A 27,958-nucleotide genomic window follows, 5' to 3' on the forward strand; every position below is an offset into this window, starting at 1 on the left:
TTTATGAATAGTAATTTTTTATTCTGCATTTTGAATGAATGTTGTAAAAAAGCAGCGAGTGTCCATTTTAAAGGACCTTTGGAATGTTTTTTAAATAGTTAGTATAAGCAGTATCTTAATAAAGGTATAATTTATAAAAAAACATGTTTCACTATCTTGTCTTGTGCTTTGCCTATTTCAAATTTATGCTGAATGCTGAGTAAATACTGAATGTACATTATTTATCCTGTTTACCGTCCAATGCACTGCCTCTCACTATAGCACTGATAATATAATGAAATATAGAATATCAGTAACTTGAGCATCAAACAAACCATTAAGGTAAAACAACTATCAACACAAAAGAATAAAGGAAAACTTATATCTGTATGTATATATAATTGGTCACTTACAGCCCCTTAATGCCACTTAATGCCAATTGACTTCGCAAACATACTGTAGTGTAATTTCACCCTCCTGCTGAATGTTCTGATTACTTCACTTTCCAGCTCTTCAATCCATCCTATAAAGAAACTTCCCTGTTCCAAACAAAATCCACTCTCTTCTTCTCAAATTGCTTTAAGCTGCATGGCTAATTATAATTATTAAAAATATACAGAATATATCAAAATAATAACAGAATGTATAATTCCAAACGAAGATTTAAGTACATCAATCTGCATAGCCTTGTCAAATTCTCTCACACTCCCTCCACCCCGCTGCCTTGCTATGTTTGTGTTTAGCTGGTGCTCTACAATCCAACGTGATTGATATCCTTATTGAATTCAGTCTCCTGAGCACTTGTTTCCAAGTATAATATGTTTGCCACCTGTGGTATTCTCAGGTGGTCTGCGCGTGGTCTTAACTTCTGTGTGTAATGTTCCAAACTCTTCACATTTGATCTTTCTCAGGGAAAGGAATAAAGGGTTTATCTTAAACTCAGGTAATTTTTCCTCTGTTTTTTGGAATAATCATGGAAATCATTACTAAGAATCTATTTTTCCAACTAATACGCAAGGACATCATTTGTAGCTATCAATAGCAGAGAAAAGGTTGCAGTCAACAAAAAATGTCAAAAATGTGCATTATAAACAATATTGAAGTTAACTATTAGTCTTGCATGTTCTACATGCGCTCTTCTGAGTGGCGTGTGTTGGAACTATACTTCTGTAACTGTTGGAAAATGAACTCAAATCCAGCACAGAACAGCTGGCACAGAACAAACTTCCACTTTGCGGCAATTATTCAGCATCCATACTGAAGCAAATTATGGCACTTTAAATTCATTATTCAATTGGCATGAGGCTTCTAACATTGTTGGTTTTAATTCACGATTAATTAGCCTTTGCTGAACTATTTTCTTCAGACGTTTCATAAGGATAGGACAGAAAATTAAATAACAAATGGACGTGGAAAATTGATGTCTATTTCTGGGCATCAGAGGTCTAAGGGGAGGTCTAAGTGCCACTAGGAAAGATAGATAATAATTATACAAAAGCGCATGTGCTTCAGAGATTGATTTAAAAACAATAATAGCTTGATTGTACAGAACATGAACAATCTTTCCATGCTATCACTTGCAGCTCTGTGAATTGGTTGGATTTTGAGATTTCCATACACATTGAGCTCCTGATCTTAGCTGGAATGCCTGCAGATATTTTGAGTGGAGTCGATAATGAGCTGGAAACCACGAACTCCTTTGGTTAGTCATCAAACTTGTGGGATTTTATGTCGTAGGCAAGTAAAAGCCATAGGCCATTTCAAAGAAAATAAGGTTTTATAATGAGAAAATCTTGTAGAGGATTGAACACCTGTTTTCTCAGCAATGCTGAATTTAATTTTAATAGTCATCAAAGACAAAATTAGAAACATCGAATTTCAGAGACAACATAATATTATAAGTCAGGATTCTATTAGGTGGAGTTAAATAAATGAAAACTATTTTCAAACGTCAAAAAATTGTAAGCAATAACAATCAGAAAAAATTCATTAGATAACATTAATTGAAATTAACATCTGCATAAATACAACTTCTGGCAACATTTCCATCAGCTAATATCTTGTCTTTTGATTTAGACAATACCTTAATAATGGATGAAAGATAACTGTGATGTTCCGAGCACCGGGTTTACAAACAAACTTTGTGCCACCTCCTTCAATTAGATTGTCATCAGCCCCACCTAAAAAAAAATAGATTAAAACTGATATCAAATATTTGGATTCTCAAGTTACTTTAAAGGGGTACAGTGAACAGTGAATATTGTTATATAACTAGTAAATCAGAGCTTAATTGAGTGCATTTTGGACTGAAATGGATAAATGACATTGGAAAATCTCAGTGTTAGTCATAAGTCCTGCACAATGATGTTACAAGCACAATTGCTTACAAAATGCCACGTACAAAGATTATGCAGCCATTTTGGACTAAGGACAATTCATGCAAAAAAATCAATTGCTGTTAGGATTTGCAATATAGTTCAAATCATATTGCATGGTCACAATAACACATTTTTAGTTTGACGTGTGCATCTTACTTCAATGACGCAAAGGATGTTTCAAACTTTGAGATGCTTCATCAAAGCTTATTGTGGAACAAAAAAGCTCACGATGAAGAATGAAAGCATTGGCTTGGATATAGGATTAGCTGACTAACAGGATAAGGAGAGTAGCCACATTTGTTTTGTTTTCTGGGTGGTAATACCATCAAGTTTGCAAATGACACAACAGTGATAGGCCTCATTAACAACAATGACAAGACGATGTGCGGAGAGGAGGTAGGATGGCTTCTAGAGTGGTGTGGTCGTAACAGTTTGAGTCTCAACGTGGATGATTGCGGACTTTAGGAAGATGCAGGCTGACTACTCCTCACTGCACATAAATGGCTCCTCCATGGAGAGAGTTAGGAGCATGGAATTTCTGGGAGTACACAAAATGGATGATCACACTTGGTCCCTCAACACCACCTTCTTAGTCAAGAAAGTACAGCAGCGTCCCCACTTTCTGAGAAGTTGGAGGTGAGTGAGGTTCATTCCACCCCCCTCACATTCTAACCAACTTTTACAGCAACACCATCGAGAGTCTCCTGACCAGCCGCATCACTGTCTGGTCTGGGCATTGCAAGGCTTCGGACTGCAAGACCCTTCAAAGGATTGCAAGGACTGGTGAGAGGATCATCGTGGTCTATCTTCCACCCATCAGAGATATTTATCAGGAGCCCTGTGTACACAGGGCCCTTGGCATTGTCAAGATTCCCTATCATCTGCCCCAAAGTATCTTTAACTAATGATGATAAGTTATCCAGTGTCTGCAGTCGAAAACTGTTATTCAAAACTCACTTAAGAAGCTAAAATAAAAGTGAGAAATTAAACAGCAGTGTTCTGTTATCTGGTCTTGCAGGAGAAAACAATTTGGAGTCAGCCTCTGCAGAAAATCAAAAGCAACCTCTAAACTAATTACAAACAACAGAAAATCTGCACACGCTGGAATTCCAAGCAACACACACAAAATGCTGGAATAACTCAGCATCAATCGAAACAAGTACAAGCCGAAGGGTCTCGGGCAGAAACATTGACTGTACATTTTTCTATAGGTGCTGCCTGGTCTGCTGAGTTCTTCCATCATTCTGTGTGTGTTGCTCTGAACTCATTATTTGACCCTAATGCTTAGGACAGATGTTTGACAAGAACATTTTTGCTTTTATTTGCATGAACAGCATTAGGTAAAGAACTTTCTGAGACGAATGTCAGATTGGCAGAAAATTGATAGTAATTCTTGTCAATGCAGGGCCACATGAAAATTTGAAAATGAATCAGATTCATTCTATGTTACTTTGTAAAAATACATCTTTCTCCTGCTTAAAAGCTCTATTTTATTTGTGACTTACCTTCATACATAGACAGCTGTATCTTTATCTTAACCAAAGATTTGCTGACGTTTTGCAAAAGAGAAAAGTTGAATGGTGAAGCTATATAATGGCATCATTGCGAGGTGTACTGCAACATCTTGGCTGAAGGTATGGCTATTTCTGGACCACAGGCTTCAGAATTTTACATATACCAAAATTTCAAGTTCAAAGTTCAAAGTAAATGTGTTGGTGCAAATCAAAAGGCATTTTATAATTTTCTACACTTCATTACTTTGGAGTGCTCCTTGGGAGAATAATCAGGCCAAACTCGTATACAACCAAGATTCTACTTTTACTTGCCACATTAACATCAAAACTATATGTAGAAGTTCCTAATCTGTTGATTTTCCTCCACCCCAATACATTACTGTCCAAAAGTCTTAGACACATATATATGTAGCTAGGGAGCCTAAGACTTTTGCACCGTACTGTAGTAATTTTATGCATTGCACTGCACTGCTGCCACAAAAAAAACCAAATAAGTTTCATGACATGCAGTATGTGAGTGATGATAAAGATGACTCTGATTTGGGTCTCTATTGTGGACTGAGATTGGGAAGGGGACAGGGAGAGGGGAGGGAGCAGAAAGCACCAGAGAGACATTCTGTAAAGATCATCAAATCGATTGTTTGGAATCAAACAACCTTTCCTGGTGTCTCAGGGCTGGGTGTGTCAGCACCTGTGCTACCCCCTCTCCCCATCCTTACCACTCTCTCTCTGCCAGCTTCATTCTTGTCATTCCCAGCATCCCTGTGCCACCACCCTCTCCCCATCCCTACCACTCTCTCTCTGTCAGCTGTCCCACATCGCTCCATCCTTGTCATTCCCAGCATCCTTTTCTCCCACCAGACTTACAAGCTCGCTCTCTGCTCCATATTGACAAATACAGCACTGTATAAAAGTCTTAGGCACCCTAGCTATATGTATTTCCTGGCATAATTTACATATTACTATTTAATTATTTATGGTGCAACTGTAACAAAAACCAATTTCGCTCGGGATCAATAAAGTGTGACAATGACTATGTATGCGTGCCTAAGACTTTTGCAGAGTACTGTATTTTTCTGTGGTTCTCCCCTGAATATATATATATGTCACCTTTAAGAGCAAAATTGATCATGAAATCTAAAAGCAGAGGTTTTGATTTGGCTATTAATTGTGATCACCTTAACTTTGTTGACAGCACCATGGAACAGATTATTTCCTTTGGATGTATCGCAATAATACCTGAAGGTGGTAACTTATCCTATGTGAGTTAATGAGGTATAAACGATGAAATTGTAATGAGGTGACTCAGTAGTGTGCCTCACTGATGTCCTTGTCTTCAAATTGCTTCATCATCCAGAAACTACTCTTCGTTCTGGCACAGATATAATCTGTTGCAATGTGTGTGAACGAGCATTAATTGGATCAACAGTATCTCAGTTTGAGGCCATTGAGTCATAAGACTCACACCAGTTAAAGCACAAACTTCACCCAAGTATATCAATGGAGTATCCAAGAAGTGTTGCAGTGTTTGAGACTAGAATTAAGATCAAGTCCGTGATCTCGGGAGGATGAAAAATACCCTGCTGTTTTTTTTTGGGGGTGGGGGACTTGGCACCTTGGTCAAAATTTATTCCTCAACCAACATCAGTGAAACAGGTTATATAGTAACTCTCACATTTCTTTTTGAGAGACTGCGTTGTGTTGATATTGGTATTGTATTGCAGCAAGGGCTCCATCTCAAAGTGCTTATTTGACTATAATATGGGTTGGTGAAATTGTTAATGTGATACATAATGCACGAGTCTCTCTTTGATTTGTGGGGTCTGTAGGTACAGTTGCAATTCGCTATTAAAATTTAGAACACGCGCTTTAAGAATATATTGCCCCTATGAACTGGCATAAAAATCTTTAACTGATGACTTGGCTGCCCCCCAAACAGTGTGGCACGAAGTATATTTGAGGCCAAGTACCTCCACAGAGAAGGCGAAGAAATTCACAAACACCACCAGGCACCAGTTAGATATCAGCACTCCTCGAGGAGTCAGTGTGCACATATGTGCTTTCTTCACACACTGTGATAATAAGGCAAACAGAAGTGTCCTGGTCTGTCTAAGCTCCACTTTAAATGACATAGTCAGCTGCTTCATCCTAATTAACCCAGGAAGAATTCTTTCTCAAACAGAATATCTTACAGCAATGGTATACATCTTTTATGGCTTGAAAGCAATTTGCACAGTAACTTGCTGGAAACAAGAACCAATAAAAAGCTGAGACAACACAGCATCAGAATGACAGGATCAACTAATGAAGCAAGGGAAGGCATATTAATATTCATACAGGTTTTGAAAAAGTAATGAGAGGGACATGGATCATGGAAAAGTAGAAAATAAACAAATGAAAATTAAGTTGAAGAAACAAAAAAGTAACATTTGATTCTGGCATTTATTTCAGCATGATCTTGAAAGATTTTTGGTCTGTACAATAACATTTCCAGCGTCTTGTGATTATTATAATTGTTAATTTATATAAATATATTGTCAGTTCTTCTGCTTTAAATATCACTAGGTTGGAATACAATCATTTACATGCCACAAGGGTTAAAATTTCTGCAGGTTTCATCAAAGATAATTTTCCATAATTATATGTGAAGAAAGGAAAACTTCAATATACAATATTAATGCCTGTCGCTCATCCACTTCAAATATTCCTGACAATGACGATTCCATCAGAATATCAGAAAAATATTAATATCAATGAAGAATTGTTGAATTCTCCTGTTCTATTCAGTCAATCAATGCAAAATAAAAAGGAGTAATGTCACAGAATGTCTTTAGGATATGCCTCTTAAAATGCTTGTCTGAGTAGTACTTAAATGTGGTATGGACTTTCTTTGCATCATTCTTACAGTGATGACTGATGTAACAGATAGACAGTTACAATGAATTTAAGGGGACACATTGTATACAACGATGCAGCTGTATAGCATCACAGAGTCTTGGATAGTTATGGTGACAAGACAAACTTTGGTCAGTTCAGTATCTTAAAGAATAATAGCACCAAAAATATTGCGTAAGCAAGTAAGTAAGCAATGAATATCTTGGTTCAAGATGCAGATGGTGTGCTGGCAAGGCAATATAGCAGAGAATGGTTAAACAGGGTTGTATAAAGAGCAGAGGGAGGAAAAAAAGTGGAGAGGATTGTTATGGCGTATTCTAGAGTTATGGAATATAACAAATATTAATTTTAACAGCAACCAGTCTTCAGATCTGAATGTGGATTGTAGATTGAGTTTGAAATGTAGCTCAGAACAATGTTGTTCTTGGAGCTGCAGACTGGGATCAATTGCAAGCCAAGACACACTCATTAACCTGAGATGTCAGCATATGCATGAATGCAGCTCAGAGACAATGGTGATTAGCATTCATTTTGGGTATCTGGCGGGGGGTTGGTGTGAAGATCTAGGTGTTTCAAAATTTTATGTAATTCAAAGAAAGTATTGTAGATACATTGTAACTATAGAATTGGTCTGCTGATACTTTTGATCTTTAGCATTTAAAAATGTCATGTAATATTTCATCAGTAAGCCTCTTCTTCCAAGAGGGTCTGCAGAGTGATGTCTGCTTGTTTTGCTGAATAAAGACTTCTATATCCACCAGCTTCAGAGTCTCTCCAGTGACTTCATTTACAGCACAAGAAGAATAAGCAATAGATTTAAGATGTTCACATGAAGGGTATCATTTTTCAGCATTCTAAATAATGATCTGTTAAGCCTCTATTTCTATGAAGTACTTATAATTACCCACTGCACTTACATGAAAATATTTAGAATATCTGTGTTCTGAAAATAACAGAATATGTAGGTAATTTGAAAGTATTTTCTGCTCAGCTGCCTTAGGATTCACTCATTAAATCAAGGATTTGATCAAGGTAATATTTTGCTGTGGTAGATTTCTTTCAACTGTGAATATTTCCTTGTGAAATTAGTCATAGTATACATAATTATTACACTTTCTACTACAGAGATTAAGTATTAGGTGCCCTCAAAAATCCCTTTGCTTAAAATATACTTTTTAATTGCAGCAATGAACTGGATTATAATTATAAAGGTCTGTTCTCTTTCTTATATGTCTTTGTTATTCTCCTCTTTCCTTCACAGGAAGGATCTAGTATCCACATACTATGGCAAATTATCAGTAATAATGATTTTTGGGGAAAAAAAGCTAAAATAAGGCTAAAAGAGACTTCAGTTAAGAGTTATTGTTTTATGTAGATAACTGGGAAGTCAACATCAACAATTATGATTCAGATCCTTGTATTGTATGGTCCATTTTGGTTCCACTTAATTTAATTGGATCATCTAATCTATCCATTCATGTGGATGTAAATGATGGTATGTTGTGGTGACATGCTCTCCAGTGTGTGAGCCAGTGATCATCTCTCAGCCAACACCAGTAAACTAAACCAACTATATGGTTATTACATGTTGTTTCTCTGGGACACTGAAGGACACACATTGGCAGCTGTCCCCAGATGATGTAACACAAATGCATGTCTTCATTTCTCTATTGGAATGTTCAAGTTTTTTTTTATACACAATGTGGATTAGTAGCTGCAACTAATGAAGTAACTAGAATCTACCAAGAACATGCAAGTACCGAACAATTTTCCTACGAGCACAGTTAAAATTTCCTCATTTCTTCAGGATCTCAAATGGTGCCAAAATGATATTCATACCAAAATGGGTGGGTACAGAGAAAACTGATACAACCAACTGGACTATTTGGCTAAGCACCAATGTCAGTTTGAAAATAAAATCCATTCCTTATGAAAATCCTATTGGCCGAGCAGCTTCTTCCTCAGGCCATGAGACTACTGAAATCCCTGCCACCACTCTGGGCTCGTAACTTATAAAATACCAGTAGTGTTATACTATTTACTTTTTAACGTGTCACAAATGAACACAATATCAATCCTGTGGAATATATCTTATTATTTGTTAACTTATTTGTGGTGATATTACTTTATGGTTATGTGTGTGAGTTAGATGTACTGTGTTGTGCACCTTGGTCCGGAGGAACATTGTTTGGTTTTGCGGTGTTCCCGGTGGAATGACAACAAACTTGAACTTGTTTATTTCTTTACTTGCCTCCTAGAAGCAACAGCCTCAGCCTTACCAGTTACTTGAATAGTTCTTGTCTTCTCAAGCTGTCTCCATTTACTATTCAAATTACTTCCCTTAAAAGGACAAGAAATTTGGGCCTCTGTTTAAAAAAAATCAGTGCAATATTATGTATATCTTCAAGGTGAGAAATACGAGGGTGGTGTTGACACTGAATTAAAGACTGACATCTGCAAGAACCTTGGGAAGGGAGAAAATCAGAGTATTTAGATGAAGAAATTCAAAATTAGGTCCTGATATAGTTGTGCCATCAAGACGTAGAAAATTAAGTTCATTCATCGTAACGGACATTCAGGATTGAGAAAAATCAGTAGATGTACAGAGTATTCCATACAAATCTAAAATGAATAAGGGCAGTCTTTCTGGGAACATTTCATGGATGCCTAGTCTCTAAGCCAATACTCACTGAAAAGGCTTTTATGACTGAACCACATGTATTTTCTAAGAACATGTTATTTTGTTTCAAAATTCACCAAGGAATAACTTTGCATTGGGCAAGAAAAAAAATCACCAGGCCATGATGCCTGATGTAACATTCTCAATAAATCAGCTACCAAACATGTTTTGTCTCCAAATCCAATAAATGCAAATGTCTGAGACCTTGCATTTGCCTGTTTTTACTCTACCTTGTGAACTAAGTGCTGCTATACTTAAGCAAAACCAAGATTATATAACTATGTTAATGCTTCAGGAGCAAGAAAGATGAGAGGTGAGTTCATAGAGGTGTACAAGATAATAAGATTACTGATATGGAAAAACCAATGCCCTAGAATGGAAAAGCCTACAAAAAGTAGTAGATACAGCCCAGTTCAGCAGTGGAAAAACCCTCCCCACTGTTGAACAGATCTATAAAGGAGCAATTATTTACTATCATTATTTTGCTTGTTTTTATTTGTATTTATATTTATTGTGAATGCCTGAGGAAAAATCTGGAGCTGGAAGAACTAAGGCAGTCCTACGTTGAATTCAGTGCTGACCGGCAACTCCCGTAATAGCTCTGGAGCTAAACTGTACAGGTCTCTGCCATTCCTTTGGATTCATCAGCTGCATGGAGAGGGGGAGCATGCTACATGAGCAACAATTTTCTCTCCATATTGTACTGCCCTGGCTTGCATATCACGTAGACCAGTGGTCCCCAACCACCGGGCTACAGACTGGTACCAGGCCGCAAAGCATGCGCTACCGGGCTGCGAGGAAACGATATGATTTGGCGATATGAGTCAGTTGCATCTTTCCTCATTCCCTGTCACGCACTGTTGAGCTTCAATGCACGGGAGGTCATTACCCATGCGTCATCCATGTCAGCGCGGGAAAGAGGTCAACTCCTCGAGCTTGCAAATAACAGTGAGCTGAAAAGTCTGTTTGACATAACATCTCTGCCGGCATTCTGGATCAAAGTCAAGGCTAAATATCCTGAGATAGCCATGAAATCACTGAAAACGTTGCTTCCATTTCCAACATATCTCTGCAATGAATGCAACGGAAACTAAATTGCGGAATAGACTGGACATAAGGAACCCCCTTCGAGTATCGCTGTCTCCCATCACCCCTCGATGGCACCATGTTGTTGCAGGAAAACAAGCCCAGAGCTCCCACTGATTCAGCGATATTGGTGTGTTGCAATGATTTTATATGTTCATACGGGAAAATATGTGCTGTGTGTTTAATATCCAAACGTCACTTAAAATGTTATGATGCTATTGACTTATATAACCATATAACGATTACAGCACTAAAACAAGCCATCTCTGCCCTCCTAGTCCATGCCGAACGCTACTCTCACCTAGTCCCACTGACCTGTACTCAGTCCATAACCGTCCATTCCTTTCCTGTCCATATACCTATCCATTTTTTCTTTAAATGATAATATCGAACCTGCCTCTACCACTTCTACTGGAAGTTCGTTCAACACTTACTTCAAGCTCCCCTGTCCTCCCGTGATAATTGACTTATCACTATATTCATGCGAGGAAAATATGCGCTGTGTGTTTAATATTAAATTTGTTAGATAAACCCTTTTAGAAACGAAATTGAGTGTATTAGCCACTTATCACCTATATTCCAGTCGAGATTAACCCCACCCCAAACAGAATCACCAAAAACGATTTGTGGAAAAGAATCGGCAGGTGCACGCATGCGCAGGCCACGCATGCGTGCGCACTGGTGCCCGTGCAAGGATTCATGGTCATTGTAGTCTATTGGGGTAAACCCAACGTATTTGACTGCTACTCTTGTCCGTTGTCAACCCTACCCGCCCCCCCCCCCCGGGTCGGCTGGTCCGCAAGACTATTGTCAATATTAAACCGGTCCGCAGTGAAAAAAAGGTTGGTGACCCCTGACGTAGACGGTTGGGACGCAGCATCCTTGGTCAACCACAATCAGCAGAGGGCTTCAGAATGCCCACAAGAAATTAAATCTCAGGGTTGCAATGGTGATATACGAGGGGTGATTGCTAAGTTCGTGGCATAAGGTAGAAGGAGTCAATTTTAGAAAGCCTAGCACATTTATTTTTCAACATAGTCCCCTCCTACACTTAGTCCAGTGGTCGTGGAGCATACGGATCACTTCTTTGTAGAAGTGGTCTGCCACAGGGGTGATTGATAAGTTCCTGGCCTAAGGTAGAAGGAGATGAGTTATAACTTCAAACTTTCTTCATTATCACTCAAAGAGTTGAACTGCACGTACATGTAAGAAGAGCGTCTTGGACCTCCAGGTGGTCCACAGCAGGGGTGATTGATATCCACACCAGGAGATGAGTTATACAGCTCTCGTTACATACATGCGCAGTTCAACTCTTTGGGCGAAAATGCAGAAAGTTTGAAGTTTCTCCTCATCTCCGTCTACCTTAGGCCACAAACTTATCACCCCTGCAGTGGACCACTTTCAGAGGTCCAAGACGCCGACTTCTACAAAGAAGGGAACCGTATGCTGCATGACCGCTGGACTAAGTGTGTAAATGTAGGGAAAATAAATAAAATAAAATAAATAAAATAAATGCAATAGGTTTTCTAAAATTGACTCCTTCTACTTTAGGCCTTGAACTTATCAATCACCCCTCGTATATGCACTTTGATAATAAATTTACTTTGAATTTGGAATGAGGCATAGGCAGTCAGAGACTATTTCCCAGGGGGCATAATTTTGGAGGAAAGTATGGGGGGGGGGGATGTCAGAGGTAGTTTTTTTCTCCGAAAAGAAAGCAGTGGATGCATGGAATATGCTGTGATGGGTGGTGAACAGGCAGATACGTTACGGACATCTAAGAAACATGGATGATTGAAAGATGGAGGGTTATGTGAGAGGGAAGGTTAGAATGATCTTGAGAGTAGGTTAAAAGGTCAGCACAACATCATGGTCTGGTACTGTGTTGTAGTGTTCTATGTTCATAACGTACTCTCCTGCTGAATAACTCACTCATGAGAGTAAGCTTCTGGGAATATATTTACCATCTTTTTTACCTGTAACCTTTGATATAACCTACAGACAAATCAAAACATGAAATAATTTTATAATGATAAATCACAATGGTATCATTTGGGTTTCCCAGTCACTGTAGAACATGAGGATGCAACCTGTGATGATGCTCAGGCATGGAATGCAGCTAGAAGTGAGATGTTAAGAAAAGCTTGAGAAAAATTGTGGCCCACCATGAAACTTGTTGAAGAATCTAATGATAAAGAACTAGAAGACTTCAAACACGAGGAATTCTGCAGATGCTGGAATTTCAAGCAACACACATCAAAGTTGCTGGTGAATGCAGCAGGCCACACAGCATCTCTAGGAAGAGGTACAGTCGACGTTTCGGGCCGAGACCCTTCGTCAGGACTATGTCAACAACAGCAAAAATAGTTAATGTGGCAAATAATGTTCCTTTGCAAACTCAGTGTGATGTCTAAGTGTTAATGATGTAGAAGCATTTATTGAAATGGGCAAAGAAATTAGGATTTCAAATATTTTGAGATACATAAATTAGAGTGTTAATAATGCAAATTTTCTGAAAGAAAGTAATAAAGACTGAACTATAAGATTTTCACGGAGAGGATGAAATAACTAGCGATACTGCAAGTTTTGACACAATTCTCAAATTTGCACAAGTGTAGATTGTTATTTGACACATGGAATTACATATCTTCACATTTTTGTAAGATGCTTTTATACAAAAGTGGATAATTGAAACAAATCACAAAAGCAGTCTGGATTAAATTTCAACCATCTGCATTTGACATTTAATTAACCAGGCTATGCTTAGCTGGCCACATCAAGTGCACTGAACAACCAATTCTCACCAAACATATTGGTCCTTAAGATGCAAAAATCCATCAAGGATGAGATGAACTGTTTTAGGTTTCCATAGCTAATCTGTAGAAATGAGCTTTGCTGATATTGTGAATGTAATGCGGAATATTTGGAACCGAAACCACTGTTGATTGCAGCATGCTTTAGGTTCAATAAATGGAATCAAAATGAAGGTGAGTCCATTTCAGTCTACTTGGCTAAAATGGAGAAATTTTCAGAGCATTGTCAGTTCAGTGATGGGCTAAATGATGCACTGAGCGAACATTTAGTTGGTGGAATCTTTCAAGAAAACATTCAAAAACAGCTCCTAACTGAAGCACAACTCACATTCAAAAGCTGTTGAAGTTGCTGTATCAATGGAAAAAACGGACAGAGATGCAATTGAGTTCCAGTCAGGAATGAAATGAGCACGAACAAAATTGCAACATCAAAATAGAAACTTGCTAGGCCAAACAAATTGCACTTCCATTGTGGCAGGGGCTCACATATTGTAGACCAATGGAGGTTTGAAGGTGAAACTTGCGGAATGTGCCACAAAGTAGAATACATACAAACAGCATGTTAGGCAGACAAAAATTACTGAACTGCACAGCGAAGAGAAAAAGACAAGTCAAGTTGCAGTTTCAAAAACAGCACTATTCTGCATGCTGTTGATGAAAACTCTGATATGAGTGAAACAGGACTATGTAGCCTTGAGATTTACAATGTGAAAACTAGCAATAGACAAGGAATATGGCTTACACCAGCAGTGAATAGCTACTTAATTAAAATGGAATTGGACACTGGCTCAGTTGTTTCAGTCATTCCACAAAATAGGTTTGAACCTCATTTCAAAGATACCGAACTCAACCCTGCAGATATCCAATTAAGAACTTATACTGGAGAAAAGATAACTGCTGTGGGAATGATATTAGTAACATTGAAGGACAACAACCAACAAGCCACATTGGCTTGTGTGTCGTAAAAACAGGAGGGCCAGCGTTGTGGGAATGTGATTGGCTTGATTACAGCTTGATTGGAGATCCATACACCATTTGCATGCCACATCTCCTGCAAAAGAATCAACTGAAAGCAAATTAAGAAAGGTATTGGATGATGCCACAGCAGTGTTCAAGAATGAAACTGGTAAACTCAAACATATCAAGGCTAAAATAGTGTTAAGTGAAAATGCCTCACCGAAGTTTCACAAAGCCTGCCTGGTTCCTTATACCATCTGTGACAAAGTAACCAGTGAGCTAGATAGCATGAAGGCTGAAGAAATTTTTTCCAAGGTTGAGTGGAGCCCATGGGCAATGCCAGTGATCCAAGTAGCCAAGAAAGATGGCTCTGTGAGGATCTGTGGTGATTTTAAGGTCACCATCAACCCACTACTGAAAATAGATCAATACCCTCTGCCTAGACTAGAGGATACACTGGACAACGAAGATTTTGCTTCCTGAATACCTTTAGGTATATCTTATGAATTTTGGGCTACTGATCATGAAAATCACCATGAAATTTCCCTATCAGGCACCATTTTTAAAAAAAATTCTGTTTATTATTTCAATTCATAATTCAAGTCAGTTAAAATGTTGCCTACAATGTAAGCTGGAAAGTTTCCTATCTTGTCCAGGCATGCTTGGACATGCTTAGGTGGCGTGGCTGCTGCATGGCAGGACACGTTTTAGTAATAATTACTGGGTTCAGGACTGTAAGGATGAAATTTGCGATCACCAGGCATAAAAATTTCTATGAAGGTTTTGATATTTGAGACAAATGCTTCCCAGAATAACTGATGCCAAGATTAAGAGAAGTATTTTTGTTGGTCCACAAATCAAACAGGTCATCAATGACAGGCAATTTGAAGAATTTCTAGTGGGACCGAAGAAAATCATATGGAAGGCATGCAAGGAAGTTATTGAAATTTTTCTCGGCATCTATGGAGCACCAAACTACATGCAGCTGGTTGAAAGCATGCTATGAGCATATAAAACCATGAGATGATACATGTCACTAAAGATTCATTTTCTGCATTCCCATTTAGACTTCTTCCCTGCAAATCTTGGTGCTGTTAGTGACGAGCATGGTGAAAGGTTTCACCAGGACACTGTGGTCATGGAGAAAAGATACCATGGCAACTGGAATCCATCAATGCTGGCAAATTATTGTTGGACACTTGAGCGAGAAGCCTCAGACACTGAGTACAAATAAAAATCATTAACAAAATATTTTAACTTAGTTGAACCTATTGCAAAGCATCAGCACCATTATGCACTTAAACACATTATATTCAATAAAAGCTAATTTGTTGTTTCTCCAAATTCCTACGTGATACAGGTAGTCTGAAATTATATTTGTGTTCATCTTCAAGCAGTCTAACATAAACAAAGAAAATTCTGAGGAAGCAACACTTCTGAAAAAATTTGTTGTCCAGTGATATCTTTGCAAACCTTTCTGGAGAGAAACACTTCAGCTAAGTGGACTTAGCAAAGGCCTACTTGCAGATGGAGATCGAAGTAGAGTCCAAAATGCTTTTATCACCCACAAAGGGCTTTATCACTATAAGAGGCCTATTTTTGGAGTAGTATTTTGCACTTTGGCAGAAAGCTATGGACAATGAGTTGCAAGGCTGACAAGGTACTCAGTGTTAACTGGATGATGTAATTGCTACCAGTAAGAATGAGAGGGAACATCCCTAAAGTCGCAACACAGTGTTGAAAAGGTTGGAAGATAATGGGCTCAGAGCACAACATGACAAGTGTGAGTTCTTTAAACCAAGCATCACTTTCCGTGGTCACACCATTGAAGCACAAGCATTACACAAGTGCGCTGAGAGAATTTAAGCAGTGGTGGATGTCCCGGGGCCAAAGGACATGTCACAGTGTCCTAATTGCAGTCCTTTTTAGGATTTGTCAATTCCTTTAACAGTTTCCTGCCGAAACTGGCTACTGTACTTCATATCTTGAACTCATTACTACAGACTGGGAAGAAATAGCAAAAGCTTCCATGAAGTGGTTTTCCAAAAGGCAAAGGGAAAGGTGACGTCAGACACGGTACTCACGTTATGATCAATGTCACCCAGTGAAGCTTGCCTGTGATACATCGCCTTATGGCATAGGTGCAGTCATGTCATATGTGATGATTGATCGAAGTGAATGCTTTATAGCCTTTGTATGACATTCCCTTACCACTGCAGAGAAAAACTACACACAGATTGGCAAAAAGGCCTTGACTCTGGCTGGGATGTAAAATGTTTCAACAGGCATCTGTATGGGAGAGTGTCCTCATTACTGGTCACCAACCAAGGAGAGGAGAAGATGGTGGCGCGCCTGCGTGTGTGCAGCCCTCCGGTGATAAATGATATCATATCTGTTAAATAGGGGCCGTGGACAATTTCTGATTTGATGGAGAATGGACGTGAAAGCACAGAGGAATATCTGGAGAAATTTCTGTAACGCCAGTTCGCTGCTATCGTTACTGTGTGGTTGGGAATCTTTCAGAGGGTAGGCCTCAAAATCCCCAGCCTTGCCTGCTTTTGGCGACTGAGAAGGAGGTCGAATCGCTCGGACAGAGATGGCACTCAGTACTCGGTGTCGGAGAGCTGATCAGAGCTCGAATTTTTCGGATTGTGGTTGGCAAGGCAGGGAGAGTTTTACTTCCTTCTCCCGTCTGCGTGAGATGTGGGACATTTGAGAAACTTTGAACTTTACTGTGTTCATGGACTTCTTCATCAAGTTATGGTATTGTGCACTGTTGTAACTATATGTTATAATTATGTGGTTTTGTCAGCTTTTTCAGTCTTAGTCTGTCCTGTGCTTTGTGATATCACACCGGAGGAAATAATGTATCATTTCTTAATGCATGCATTAATAAATGACAATAAAAGAGGACTACGTGTCTTCATAATCTAATGCCTTTTTTCAATCCACAGAAGGATATTCCATGAACAGGAGCAGCACAAATGCAGAGATAGGCTTGTTACTTGGAGGACACAATTACAAAGATCAAATTCAAGAAGAAAACTAATCATGGAAATGCTGATAGTCCTGTTTACCCTTGGAAAAGGAAGTACATGAAAAATTTACAAAAGAGGACATTCGTCTTGAGTACTCCTCCTAATGCAAATTGAAAGTTTCCCTATTATGGCAAAGATGATCCAAAAGCAAACCAGAAAAGACCCCACACTCCCTCTGGTCTCCATGGCCACCCAAAATGATTCAAATATGCAGCACAAAGTCCAGTTCTTCCAATTTTGCTACCGCTGGGATGAATTTACTGGTGACAGGGGTTGGCTTATGTGGGGATTGAGAGTTGTTATATCATCCAAGCTAAGAGCTAAAGGTTTGGAGGAGCTGCATGCTGGCCATCCAGACATGGTCAAAAGTGTTGGCTCAAAGGTTTGTCTGGTTGCCTGGGATAGATCAGCAAGTCGAACAGCTTGCCATACACAGAGAGGGATGTCAACAAATCTAGAAGGTGCCAAGAGTAGCATCTCTCCATCCTTGATCGTATTGCCCAGCCAGAGGATTCATGTGGACTTTGCCAGACCATGCATGAGCACAAATTTCTTGGTAGTAGTGGATGTAGCTACAAAGTGGCCGGAAGTGTTCCCAACAACTGATTGTTTCACCCGCCAAGCAGAGTGACCTTCCCTTATCAGGGAAGACATTACCCACAAGAGTAAGAGATCCTCCACTGCGATTAAATCTTTAGGACTGGATGGGATAATTTGAAATTTACTATGTTGTGGATGCCTGTATAGTTGTATTATATAGTATGTATGTGTATATAGCAATATGTTACATATATGAGTTGAGGTATATTTGATACTAGTTAATTATAGTTAAGCAAGGAGGGGTGTAGTGTATCTAATATTTCAGTAATATTTGAGTAATATTGTAATTATATTGCTTGATTAAGCATTCTTTGTTTGTTTACATAATTCATTACATGTAAGAAGTACGTGAATGGTCTACATCGTTAGACCATCACGTGATATGTGAGCACACCACTTAAAGTAAAACTATGTTGACACACTTTCCAGCTCCCACGTTTTTCTTTCGATTAGTTTTTGGAGTGACAAGACATAACAACTTTAACTGTGGAAGATTGTTGGTGTCAGATGGGGTGGTTTGAGTATTTCAGAAACTGCTGATTCCTCGGATTTTCACACACACTGATTATTAGATTTTACAGAGAATGGTGCAAAAAAACCAAAAAAAAACTTCCAGTGAGCATCAAATGCTTTGTTAATGAGGGAGGTCAGAAGAGAAGGGTCAGACTGGTTCAAGCTGACTGGAAGGTGACAGTAACTTAAATAATCAGGTGTTACAACAGTGGTGTGCAGAAGAACTTCTCTGAATGCACAATACATCAAACCTTGAAGAGAATAGGCTACAGCAGCAGAAGATCACGAACATACAGAAATACACTCAGTGGCTATTTTATTAGGTACCTCCTGTGCTTAATAAGGTCGCCAGTGAGTACATTCTTTCTTAGCTTCCTCTCTTCATCTTTAGATCACAACCACACCAGTGACAATAAGAATTCACAAACTTCAAAAATCACCAAATCCAACAGCTACGGTGCCAAGTAAAAGTATTCAGCCCTCAGTTCTTTGTTCACATAAATAAGTATTACAACCAGGGATTGATTAATTTATGCTACCTCCACCATACTTTACAATAAGGATGGCGTTACTTGGCAGTACTGTGCAGTATTTGACTTGCTTGCCAGAAAGAACTAGTCTACAAATTGGTGAATTCAAATGAATTCGACAGTAGAAGAAGATGGACCAATTGACTTCGTTCTGCCATATGCTTGAAGATGAAGGCTCCATTTTGTGTGTTAGCTGCTTAGCTTGATCAGTGTTTTAAAGAAGGCATAATAACTATCGTGGATGTGAGGTGCCCCTCGGACACGTGGAAATCGAAAGGGAACCATGAGGAACACGTGGCCAGCAGCAGAAACACCTTTTTAACTGGTAATAACTTTTCTGTTCCTTGACTGTTCATGGAAGGTCAGGTAAAGTTAGCTGGTGTGCACACAGGTATTTAGGGTATGAATTCACATTCATTGGTCATTGGTGGCATCCGTTAGTCTCACGAGACCATGGATCTGCGCCTGGAAGGTCTTGCTTCAGTCTGTGTTAGAGCAGCGTCTGTTGTGGCTGTAGAGGCCCACATGGGAGTGACAGTCTCAGCTGCATCGACTGCACTTGAAGGCACTGTCCTCCAGTGTTGTCTTGGTGCTGTTTTTCCGACGAGTGCACTTTTCTTCAGCAGCAAGCCTCAGCTTCTCTTCTCCTCTTTTTAGACCTCTGCGTAGTTCCAGCCTCTGGCGAGAGCGATCGCTTGCGATGTCCTCCCACCTCTCGACATTCATTTTCAGTGACTTCATGTCTCTCTTGCAAACTACTTGTTAATTTAGTTGTTAATACTTGTTAATTTAGACAATAAAGGCACTTGACGATAAATACAGATAAATCTCTAATTATTATTACAAGGGGTGATCCTTTTAACAGATTTATGCCACATATACAGCTTAGTGTTGAGGTCAAAAAGTTCCACTTCAGTCTCATCCAACCACAAGACCTTCTCCCTCATCTTTACAGTGTCTTCTAAGTAATGCTTTGCAAAGTGTTGACAGACAAAGATATGCTTTTATTCAGCCAGGGCTTCTTCCTTGTCACTCTTCCATGAGTACCCTTTTTGTGGAAGGCTTTAGAGATTATGGAACCATAAACATCATTTCCGGTTGCGGGCTCTGACTTCTGCAGCTCACTCAGAGTGACTGGTGGTGTCACAGTAGCCTCTCTTACACATGCAATTCTTCTCCGGTGATTAAGTTTAGAGTGGCATCTGACGTAGGCCGTGTGGCTGTGGTTTCATATTTTTTCTACTTTTTCACAATAGACATCATGGAGCTCTGAGGTATGCTCAGTCCCTTTGAAATGGTCTTGTACCTTTCCCCAGATTTGTGTTTCTCTATCATTTCCCTGAGCTGCCTTGAATGCTCTTTTGTTTTCATTTTGATTTTGTCTGTTGAAAATATACCATACTGTTGGAACTCACAGAGAGAAGGAATATTTCTTCTTATAAATTCACTGAAAATAGGTGATGCTCCAATTTTCCACAACAACAAGTTGGGTGAGTTGGTAAGGTAATATACAGTATTGAACCTGAGGAAAAGTTACTGTACCCGAGAATACATTTTCAGCCTCACAATTTTGGTTTTTAAGTTTTAGTACATTGTTGACAGGTTTTGTAATCTTTCTTTTGATTTGACATGAAGCACAATGTTTTATACATTAGTTCAAAAATCCTACTTCAATATATTTTAAATTTAGAAAATGAGAAAATATTTTTGGAGCTGAATATTTTTTCAAGGCACTGTAGCTCTCTTGAAATTCTACAAGAATATCAAGGTTAACGAGATAATCTTTCTTCCAGAAAACTTATCTTGCTTTACTTTGAACAGTCTCAATCTATTTAAACTGTTACCATTTTCCAAAGTGAGCACATCAAAATCTACAACTTATCCAATTTATCACTCAATGTTCTGCACATACACACACATTATAATTAATACCTTATTTCTACCAACCTGAATCCTAGACTATTATTGATGAAATCATCCAAATCCTTTTAAGCTCCCATTCTTTAAAATAGACATTCTTTATAACAGACATTAATGTTCATTGTTCCTGTATGTATTATGCTGTATTGTTATCTATTGTCTCCTTCCTTATCTTTATCTGTAAACACTGATTTACGTTGTTAACAAATCGACTGTCATCAGAATCTCTGTACAACATTTTATAACTGAACATGGTATTTTAGCTGAGACAGCCATTACACATTCATTAACAGATAAAATAACCAGTACCAGAAAAAGAATGATAGCTTAATATCAAAATATCCTCAGTCTATCTGTTTGACATTTTTGGTTATTTATTTGACTTTGAGTGTGACAACATTTCTTGTGCAATTAGTTTAATTGAGTGATTTTTTACAAATTACTTTCCTGCATTAACTTTATTACATCACTATTTTGCTTCTAATACAGAATTGATTGATTCTGGAAAACAGTCCAAAGCTGGTCAAGAATGTTGGCAAAAGAAGAGGATGTAGCAACCAGAGAGAGGTTGAGTAACTGAACTCTGACTGATATTAACAAAAGAGGGAATATAACCAAAATCTTCAATTACAAGTCTTGTAGTAGCACAGCCTTTCTTCAGTCCAAGCAAGGAAGTGACCCGAATATTAGAATTTATAAAATCCACTTTCAACAAAACAGGAACAGTAAGAAATGCTAGCAGATAGAATTCAGCTTCTCACAGATGGAACAATATCTGACCTATTTCCTTAAACTTTAATAATTCGCTCAGAAATTAAACGCAAAGGATACATAAATTCATACTCAGAGCTTAGAAGGGAGATACCACACAAAGAACATTAAATAAAATTAATATCAAAACAGTCCAGGAAAATTATAACAAAAAATGACTTGACATTCAAAAGATGCATGTAGAGCATCTGGTAAATGTGTGGGAGAGAAGTTAGTATAAGAATTATGATGTGATAGAAAACTAGATACTGTCATAATTATATATATGGAACCCATTAGTTAATCATCCACAATGGCCAAAATCACGAACTAGGCTCAGCTTAATTGTGAAGTTATCATTGAACAAGAAATTGCCAGGATATATTAGAAGGACTAAACTTCTTCCACAAATTTTCTTAACCCTTTTGAGTACATGATGCACAACTACTTATTTCTTGTATCATACACTGGGGTTACCTGATGAGAAAACTGTGGTCTTTGGCCAGGGGCAGATGTCGTCAGGTGGCGTCCAACCTCCCTTAATCACTACACTCTCCAGTTGGCAGGACAGCAGTGGCAGCCAAGTCACCACCCATCTGCTCCTGACTTCCAGCTCAACTCCTCTTGCCTGCTTCACTTCCACCAAGAGGCTTTTTCTGCTTCCTCCCCATCCTGCAAGCTGCTTGGTTCTTGCTCTTTTCATCAAGGCCCAGTGTAGATAGCAACCTCCTCTACAACCGATCCCCACGGGGAATACTCACCTCTGCCATTCTTTGTCTCTTCCCTCCTGGTACTTCAGGGCCTTCCACTCGTGAGCTGCCTCACATCCTTCCTCCCATGGTCCTCTGAGCTCCACCAGGATGGTTGTCTTGTCTTTGGAGGGCCACAGTACAATGTCTGGTTGAAGTGTGGTTAGCACCACCTCCGGGAGCTACAGCTTCCTCCCCACATCGACCCTCATCTCCCTTGCTTTGGCAGTTTGCAGCAGATTGGTTTTAGGCCTGTTTGATATGACTGATGTGGCCCTCTCCTTGATGAAAATTACTGCCTTGGTTGCCTCTCTAGCAGCTGGTCTCTTTTTTCACCTCTGCTGCTCCATTATATCAGCAAGGGACAGCAGGACCTTGTCGTGGCACCGCCGATACTGTCCTTGGGTTAGAGCTGTTTTGCATCCTGACAGTATGTGTGCCAGTGAACTCCACTGACCACAAAGCTTACAGTTAGAGTCCTCTCTCAGCCCCCATGTATGCAGCTGTGATGGTGTAGGGAGAGTGTTAAACACAGACTGCAGAAGGAAAGAAATGCAGAAGGCCTCCAGTCTCTAAACCCCCGCCCAAGTGATCTTGCGCTTGGGAAGATCTCATTTCGTCCAGGCACCCTGTGACCGCATCTCCACCACTTTTGATATCTGCCTTTCATCCTTGTGGTTCCATACCTCTGCCTGGACCATGTCACATCGAACCCTTCACTTGCACTCCCAGACATTGGTGGAATGTCTGCAATAGAGTAGCTCCTTAGCAGCTAGCCAGCTAGTTTAAATAATGTTAGCTATGCTAATGAATGAATGACACCTGTAAACTTACCTCAACATGTCTTTTACAGTCTTAACCCACCATGGGCAATAGAAAAGTCACTGTTGCAAACAGTGCCGCGAGCAACACTGTCATTATTTTTGACCCCTATTAGACAGGGGTACACTTTACTGTAGTCTGGGGTGACGCACGTTTTATATTTTTTTAGGAACACTCTGCCATGGTGCGCTCTCTCTCTCTCGCACTCGCTTGCTTTCTCTCTCACGCTCTCTCATGGTCGCTCTCGTGCTCTCTCTTGCTTTCTCTCGCTCGCTCGCTCTCAAAAAAATTGATTTCCGTGATATTGTATATAACTTGCGGGCACCAAGGAGCCACTATTCATATGCGGGAGACTCCCGGAACTTCCGGGAGAGGTGGGATGTCTGCACTCCCCCATTGTTGGAAGTGAAAATCCGAGCCCTACCGTCCCAGGTATGGATTGCTAATGATGTCTCTCAATTGCACGGAACTCACTGCCTGGTCTATGGCTGAGTTGGCAGCCCACTTTCAGCCCAATCTACTTGCGAGTCCTGCTTGGTTTATTAGCTTGTCATCAGAGCCCCTCAGTGTTAACACAACTCTATACTTTGCCACCTTGAACTCGTCCACCATTGATGACAACGGCAGCTGTAGCTGGCCTGATCTTGTCAAGTCCCACTGAAGAAAAACTTGGGGGTGATCCCCAGTCACCTCCACAGGTACTTGTTAATTTTCCTCTTGATGCCTTCTACAGTGGTCACGGGGAGCTCATACACCGCAAAATGCCAGAGCAGCATTGGTAGAAGACGACATTGGTTCAGCCATGTCTTAAAATTAGCAGGGAGTCCAGTTTTGTTGATTTTCTCCAGCCACTGTTCAGTCTGCTTTATAATGTTGGTGATGTTGGCGCTGTCTGTCATTGCTGCATTAAACCACTTTCCAAGATACTTTATTGTGTTGTCCTCTATGGATGGAATGACTTCTCCCTGTACTTGAACACTAAACTTACTTGTAACCTTGCGCTTTTTGATCACCATACATATGGACTTCCTGGCCTGGAAGGTCATCCTAGCTCAGGTAGCTACGTTGTCTAGGGTTTCCAATACCCATCTTGCTTGGACATGGGTTACAGTCGTTATTGTGATGTCATCCATGAACCCTCGTATTGCAGGTTGTTGGACGCCAAGCTCCAACACTGGGCCTCAGGTTACGTCTGCTGCTGCTGATATGAAGATGTCCATGCCCATGACAAATAAGATGGAGGAGATGGTACAGCTGGGTGGAATCCCTTTTTGGAGGTTTTGCCACCCGATGCTAAAGTGGGCTGAAGTGAAGCATAGCTTGTATCTTCCTAGGTAGCTGGTGATCGTGTCTCATGATACTGGCAGGACATGGTAGTGGTCAGGCCAACCTGGATGAGGATGTGTGGAACTGATCCATAGCTCTAACCAGATGACCGTCTGGTTACCTTTCTTCTGCCTGGCCTCGTGAAACAATTGGCTGATTAGTCATAGTCATACTTTATTGATCCCGGGGGACATTAGTTAATTAATTGGGGAAATTATTGAGGTGTGTTCAAGGCACCCAGGAAAACCTGGGTTGCCACCTTTCTGGAAGGATGTGTTGATATAGTAGTTCTCCATTAAGTAAGAGGTCAGCCTTCTCCCAAGCAGTAAGAAGAATATCCTGCACTCCATGATAAGGAGGGAGATTGTCCTAAACTGGGTGATTGTAGAGGAATATTCTTCCTTGAGAACAGAGCATCCTTCGGCCATTTTCCAGGTAAGTGGAATAGAGCCCTTGGTCCAAATCTTCCTCATTATTTTCCACAACCTCTGGAGGAGTTTTGGGCATTTCATATATACCTTGTAGAGTATACCACTTGGTCCTGGGGTGGCGGATGACTTGGCTTTCTTGATGATAACCTGAAACTCCCACCTCATGGACTCTGCCTTGTTCAGCTCAGTTGCTGGGCTTCTTCACTGGGGGCGTTTTGGATTGAATTTTAGTCCCAGATTCCTACTGGGATCACTGCATAAATCAACTGTACAAATCGCTGTATTAAGCTGTGTTATTCAACGTGATAAAGTACTTACCTGTGTCAGAATATGTTTGCTGAACTCCTAACAGATTCAACAGTAAAAACCACTTGAGGTTGGATTATGTAATAATCGATAAAAACTGTTGTATTGGTCAATGATGTGTTTCAGAATAAAGAACATTAGAGCTCAGCATTTTCCAACTGGTCAGACAAATGATGAATGGATTTTTTTCTGTCATATAGAAACATAGATACAAATAGAAGAAAACAGAATTAAACCAAGATCACTAGAAAAGTACATGGAACATCTGACCCATCACCAGTGATCCCTCTAAGCTGCATGGGTGCGTGGCCATACAGTAAGTGAAATGCTCCCGTGCACATAGATTTTGTTGCTGCGCAGCTGGGATTTTCTATGATATAATGTTAATATAATTGTAAAATTCCCTGTAATTAATTATGTGTTAATGAATACAATCCATAAATTTTCTAAATAATAAACATACAACTTTTACTTTGAAACATTTTAGAGGTTCAACATATTTACATTATCAGTGATCCAACTTACAATACTGTTTCAAATTGTAACATTAAACACAGAATGGAAGTCAGTAGGGCTTGTCAATACCATTTATTGGAGTGGTAAAGTGAAAGATCTTCTTACATCTGTAACTTCTGACATCCATACTGTGCCTATTATTTGATTTACTCAACGTGTGTGTAATCTCTTGCATAATATATTTCCTCACAATGAGTTAAAAGAATGGCATACTTTTGACCCTGTTGTTATTACAAACTCAACCAGTTTTGCATTTGGAAAAAAGAATGTTGTACGACTGACAAAAATACTCAGCTACTATTATGAACTGTGATGAGAGTGTTACCTCAAAATTAACGCATCAATACAGTCACTTCAGATTTGTTTCTACGGAAGTTGAGACTGGTTCAATTCAAACATTCACTGATATTTTGAACTACACACTTAGAAACAAAGAATTTGAAGAAACATCGATTCTTCTTGGCATCGCTTGAACATTTCTAGATGCTAGTGCTAACTGCAAATGTAATTCAATTTTATGAATTCAAACAAATACAAAATCCAGAAGCAGACTATAAGTGGAACACTTGGATGACCTAATGAGGATTAATATGTATCTTTTATCTGGATGCAGAACTAATCTGGGCAGTTGTAATAAAGACAGACGAGACAACGTTTATGAAACATGGAAAGATTTTCTTTGTTGTATTTCATTATACCCTTCAATGAATATAAAAAATTAAAAGGATATGATTTTTCAATATCCATAGGATGCATACTACCAAAAAAACATTTAAGTGCTGCGCGGTTTTCAGGCCATGTAAATACTTCCTGCTCAGAGCAATTGTTGGTCCACACAGCTGAAAAAAAATATAGGAGACTTTGCCCATCTCTCTCAATACTTAAAAAATAAGGTATAATTTACAGCCAAGTAACTCAGTAGAGACTACTTCCACTGTAAAACCCATATAACTTACATTCCACAGACAGATTCTGCAACAAGCAGGCAAGCTATTATAAGTTACCATCCAGGTGATGTGGTTGAAATTTGACCAAAATACTAAATGGAAAACCCAAGCTGGGACATACATCAAGAGGAGTGGCTAAAGTTATTTGATTGTCCAATTTCCTTTTGAAATTTTGTTGAATAATTTGGATGAACATGCTACAGGGAAATGAGAATAATCATGTATTAAATAATTCTGAAGAGCTGGAGTACAATCAACAAAAATTGAATGTTGCCTGTGGGTCCTAGGTGTTAACTCTGGAAGATAGAAAACAGAGGGTAAATAAATTATTTTGCACTAAGTGTCGTAGATAGCATTCAATGCCAGTATCAGAGGGTTACAGAAGCAATGGTCAGGATAAACAGACGACAGGAAAGGAGTTAAAAGGATTTTACAAATAAGCATGTGAGAGCAATTAGAATAATTTGCATAAATAGAAAAGGGCACCACAGTATAAGTAGTAAATACAATACACTAAATTGGGGAGAGGTATAATCAAGAAAACCTAGGGAAATCGATGCATTTACAACAGACACTGGTCGAACAGCAAGTTACTTTCCATACGTGAGGGATTGGGGCTTACAACAATAGCCTAAGAATTCCTCAATGCCAGAGAAATTATCTAAATTACTGAAATCATCTATTCCAAAAATAGCGAAGGGCACATCCTCCATTTTGAACTGAGAACCTTTCAGCTGGCAGAGAGAGATTTTAATTTTGTTCCGTTGTACGCAAATTAATCACTGCCTATTACAAGAATTTGTCTTAGAAAATGTCCCAAGGCATCAAACGTATGCTGTTACATCAACACAGTCATTATCAGGAAATAGAATCAAGTTTTACTGAACTAAAAGCGAACATCATGAATATTCAGAGAATTAGTGCAACTATCAATTCCACATGTGTATATGTAAATTGATTTACAGCCAAAGGCAATCATGCAGTCACAAGAGTAAAGGTACGGTGCAAAATAATTTGGTCATCACATGCAAATCTGCACTGGTTTCAGCTCCCAAACCATACACTGTATTGTTTGCCAATATCATCCTTTCCAATAACACAAAGGAATTTGTGTCTCCCCACCCCCCCCGTAGAATAGACACATTAATCCTTAAAAGTATAAATCAGAATTCATCATATTTTCGTCGTATTTTCCTGTATCTACTTAA

At 39.2% G+C, this 27,958-nt stretch overlaps 1 protein-coding gene across 4 annotated transcripts in view; it reads right to left on the bottom strand.

Moving 5' to 3' along the window:
* The window catches only part of exoc4 (exocyst complex component 4), a 572,850-nt gene that overhangs the window by 354,728 nt on the left and 190,164 nt on the right, over positions 1–27,958 (bottom strand). For all 4 annotated transcript variants that reach the window (XM_063073038.1, XM_063073040.1, XM_063073041.1 and 1 more), the window contains exon 9: positions 2,063–2,159. In XM_063073038.1, coding sequence (XP_062929108.1) covers positions 2,063–2,159 — 97 coding nt within the window. The remainder of the gene's footprint in view (positions 1–2,062; positions 2,160–27,958) is intronic.

Source organism: Mobula hypostoma, chromosome 20 (genome assembly GCF_963921235.1).
Source record: "Mobula hypostoma chromosome 20, sMobHyp1.1, whole genome shotgun sequence".
In the NCBI taxonomy this organism is placed as follows: domain Eukaryota; kingdom Metazoa; phylum Chordata; class Chondrichthyes; order Myliobatiformes; family Myliobatidae; genus Mobula; species Mobula hypostoma.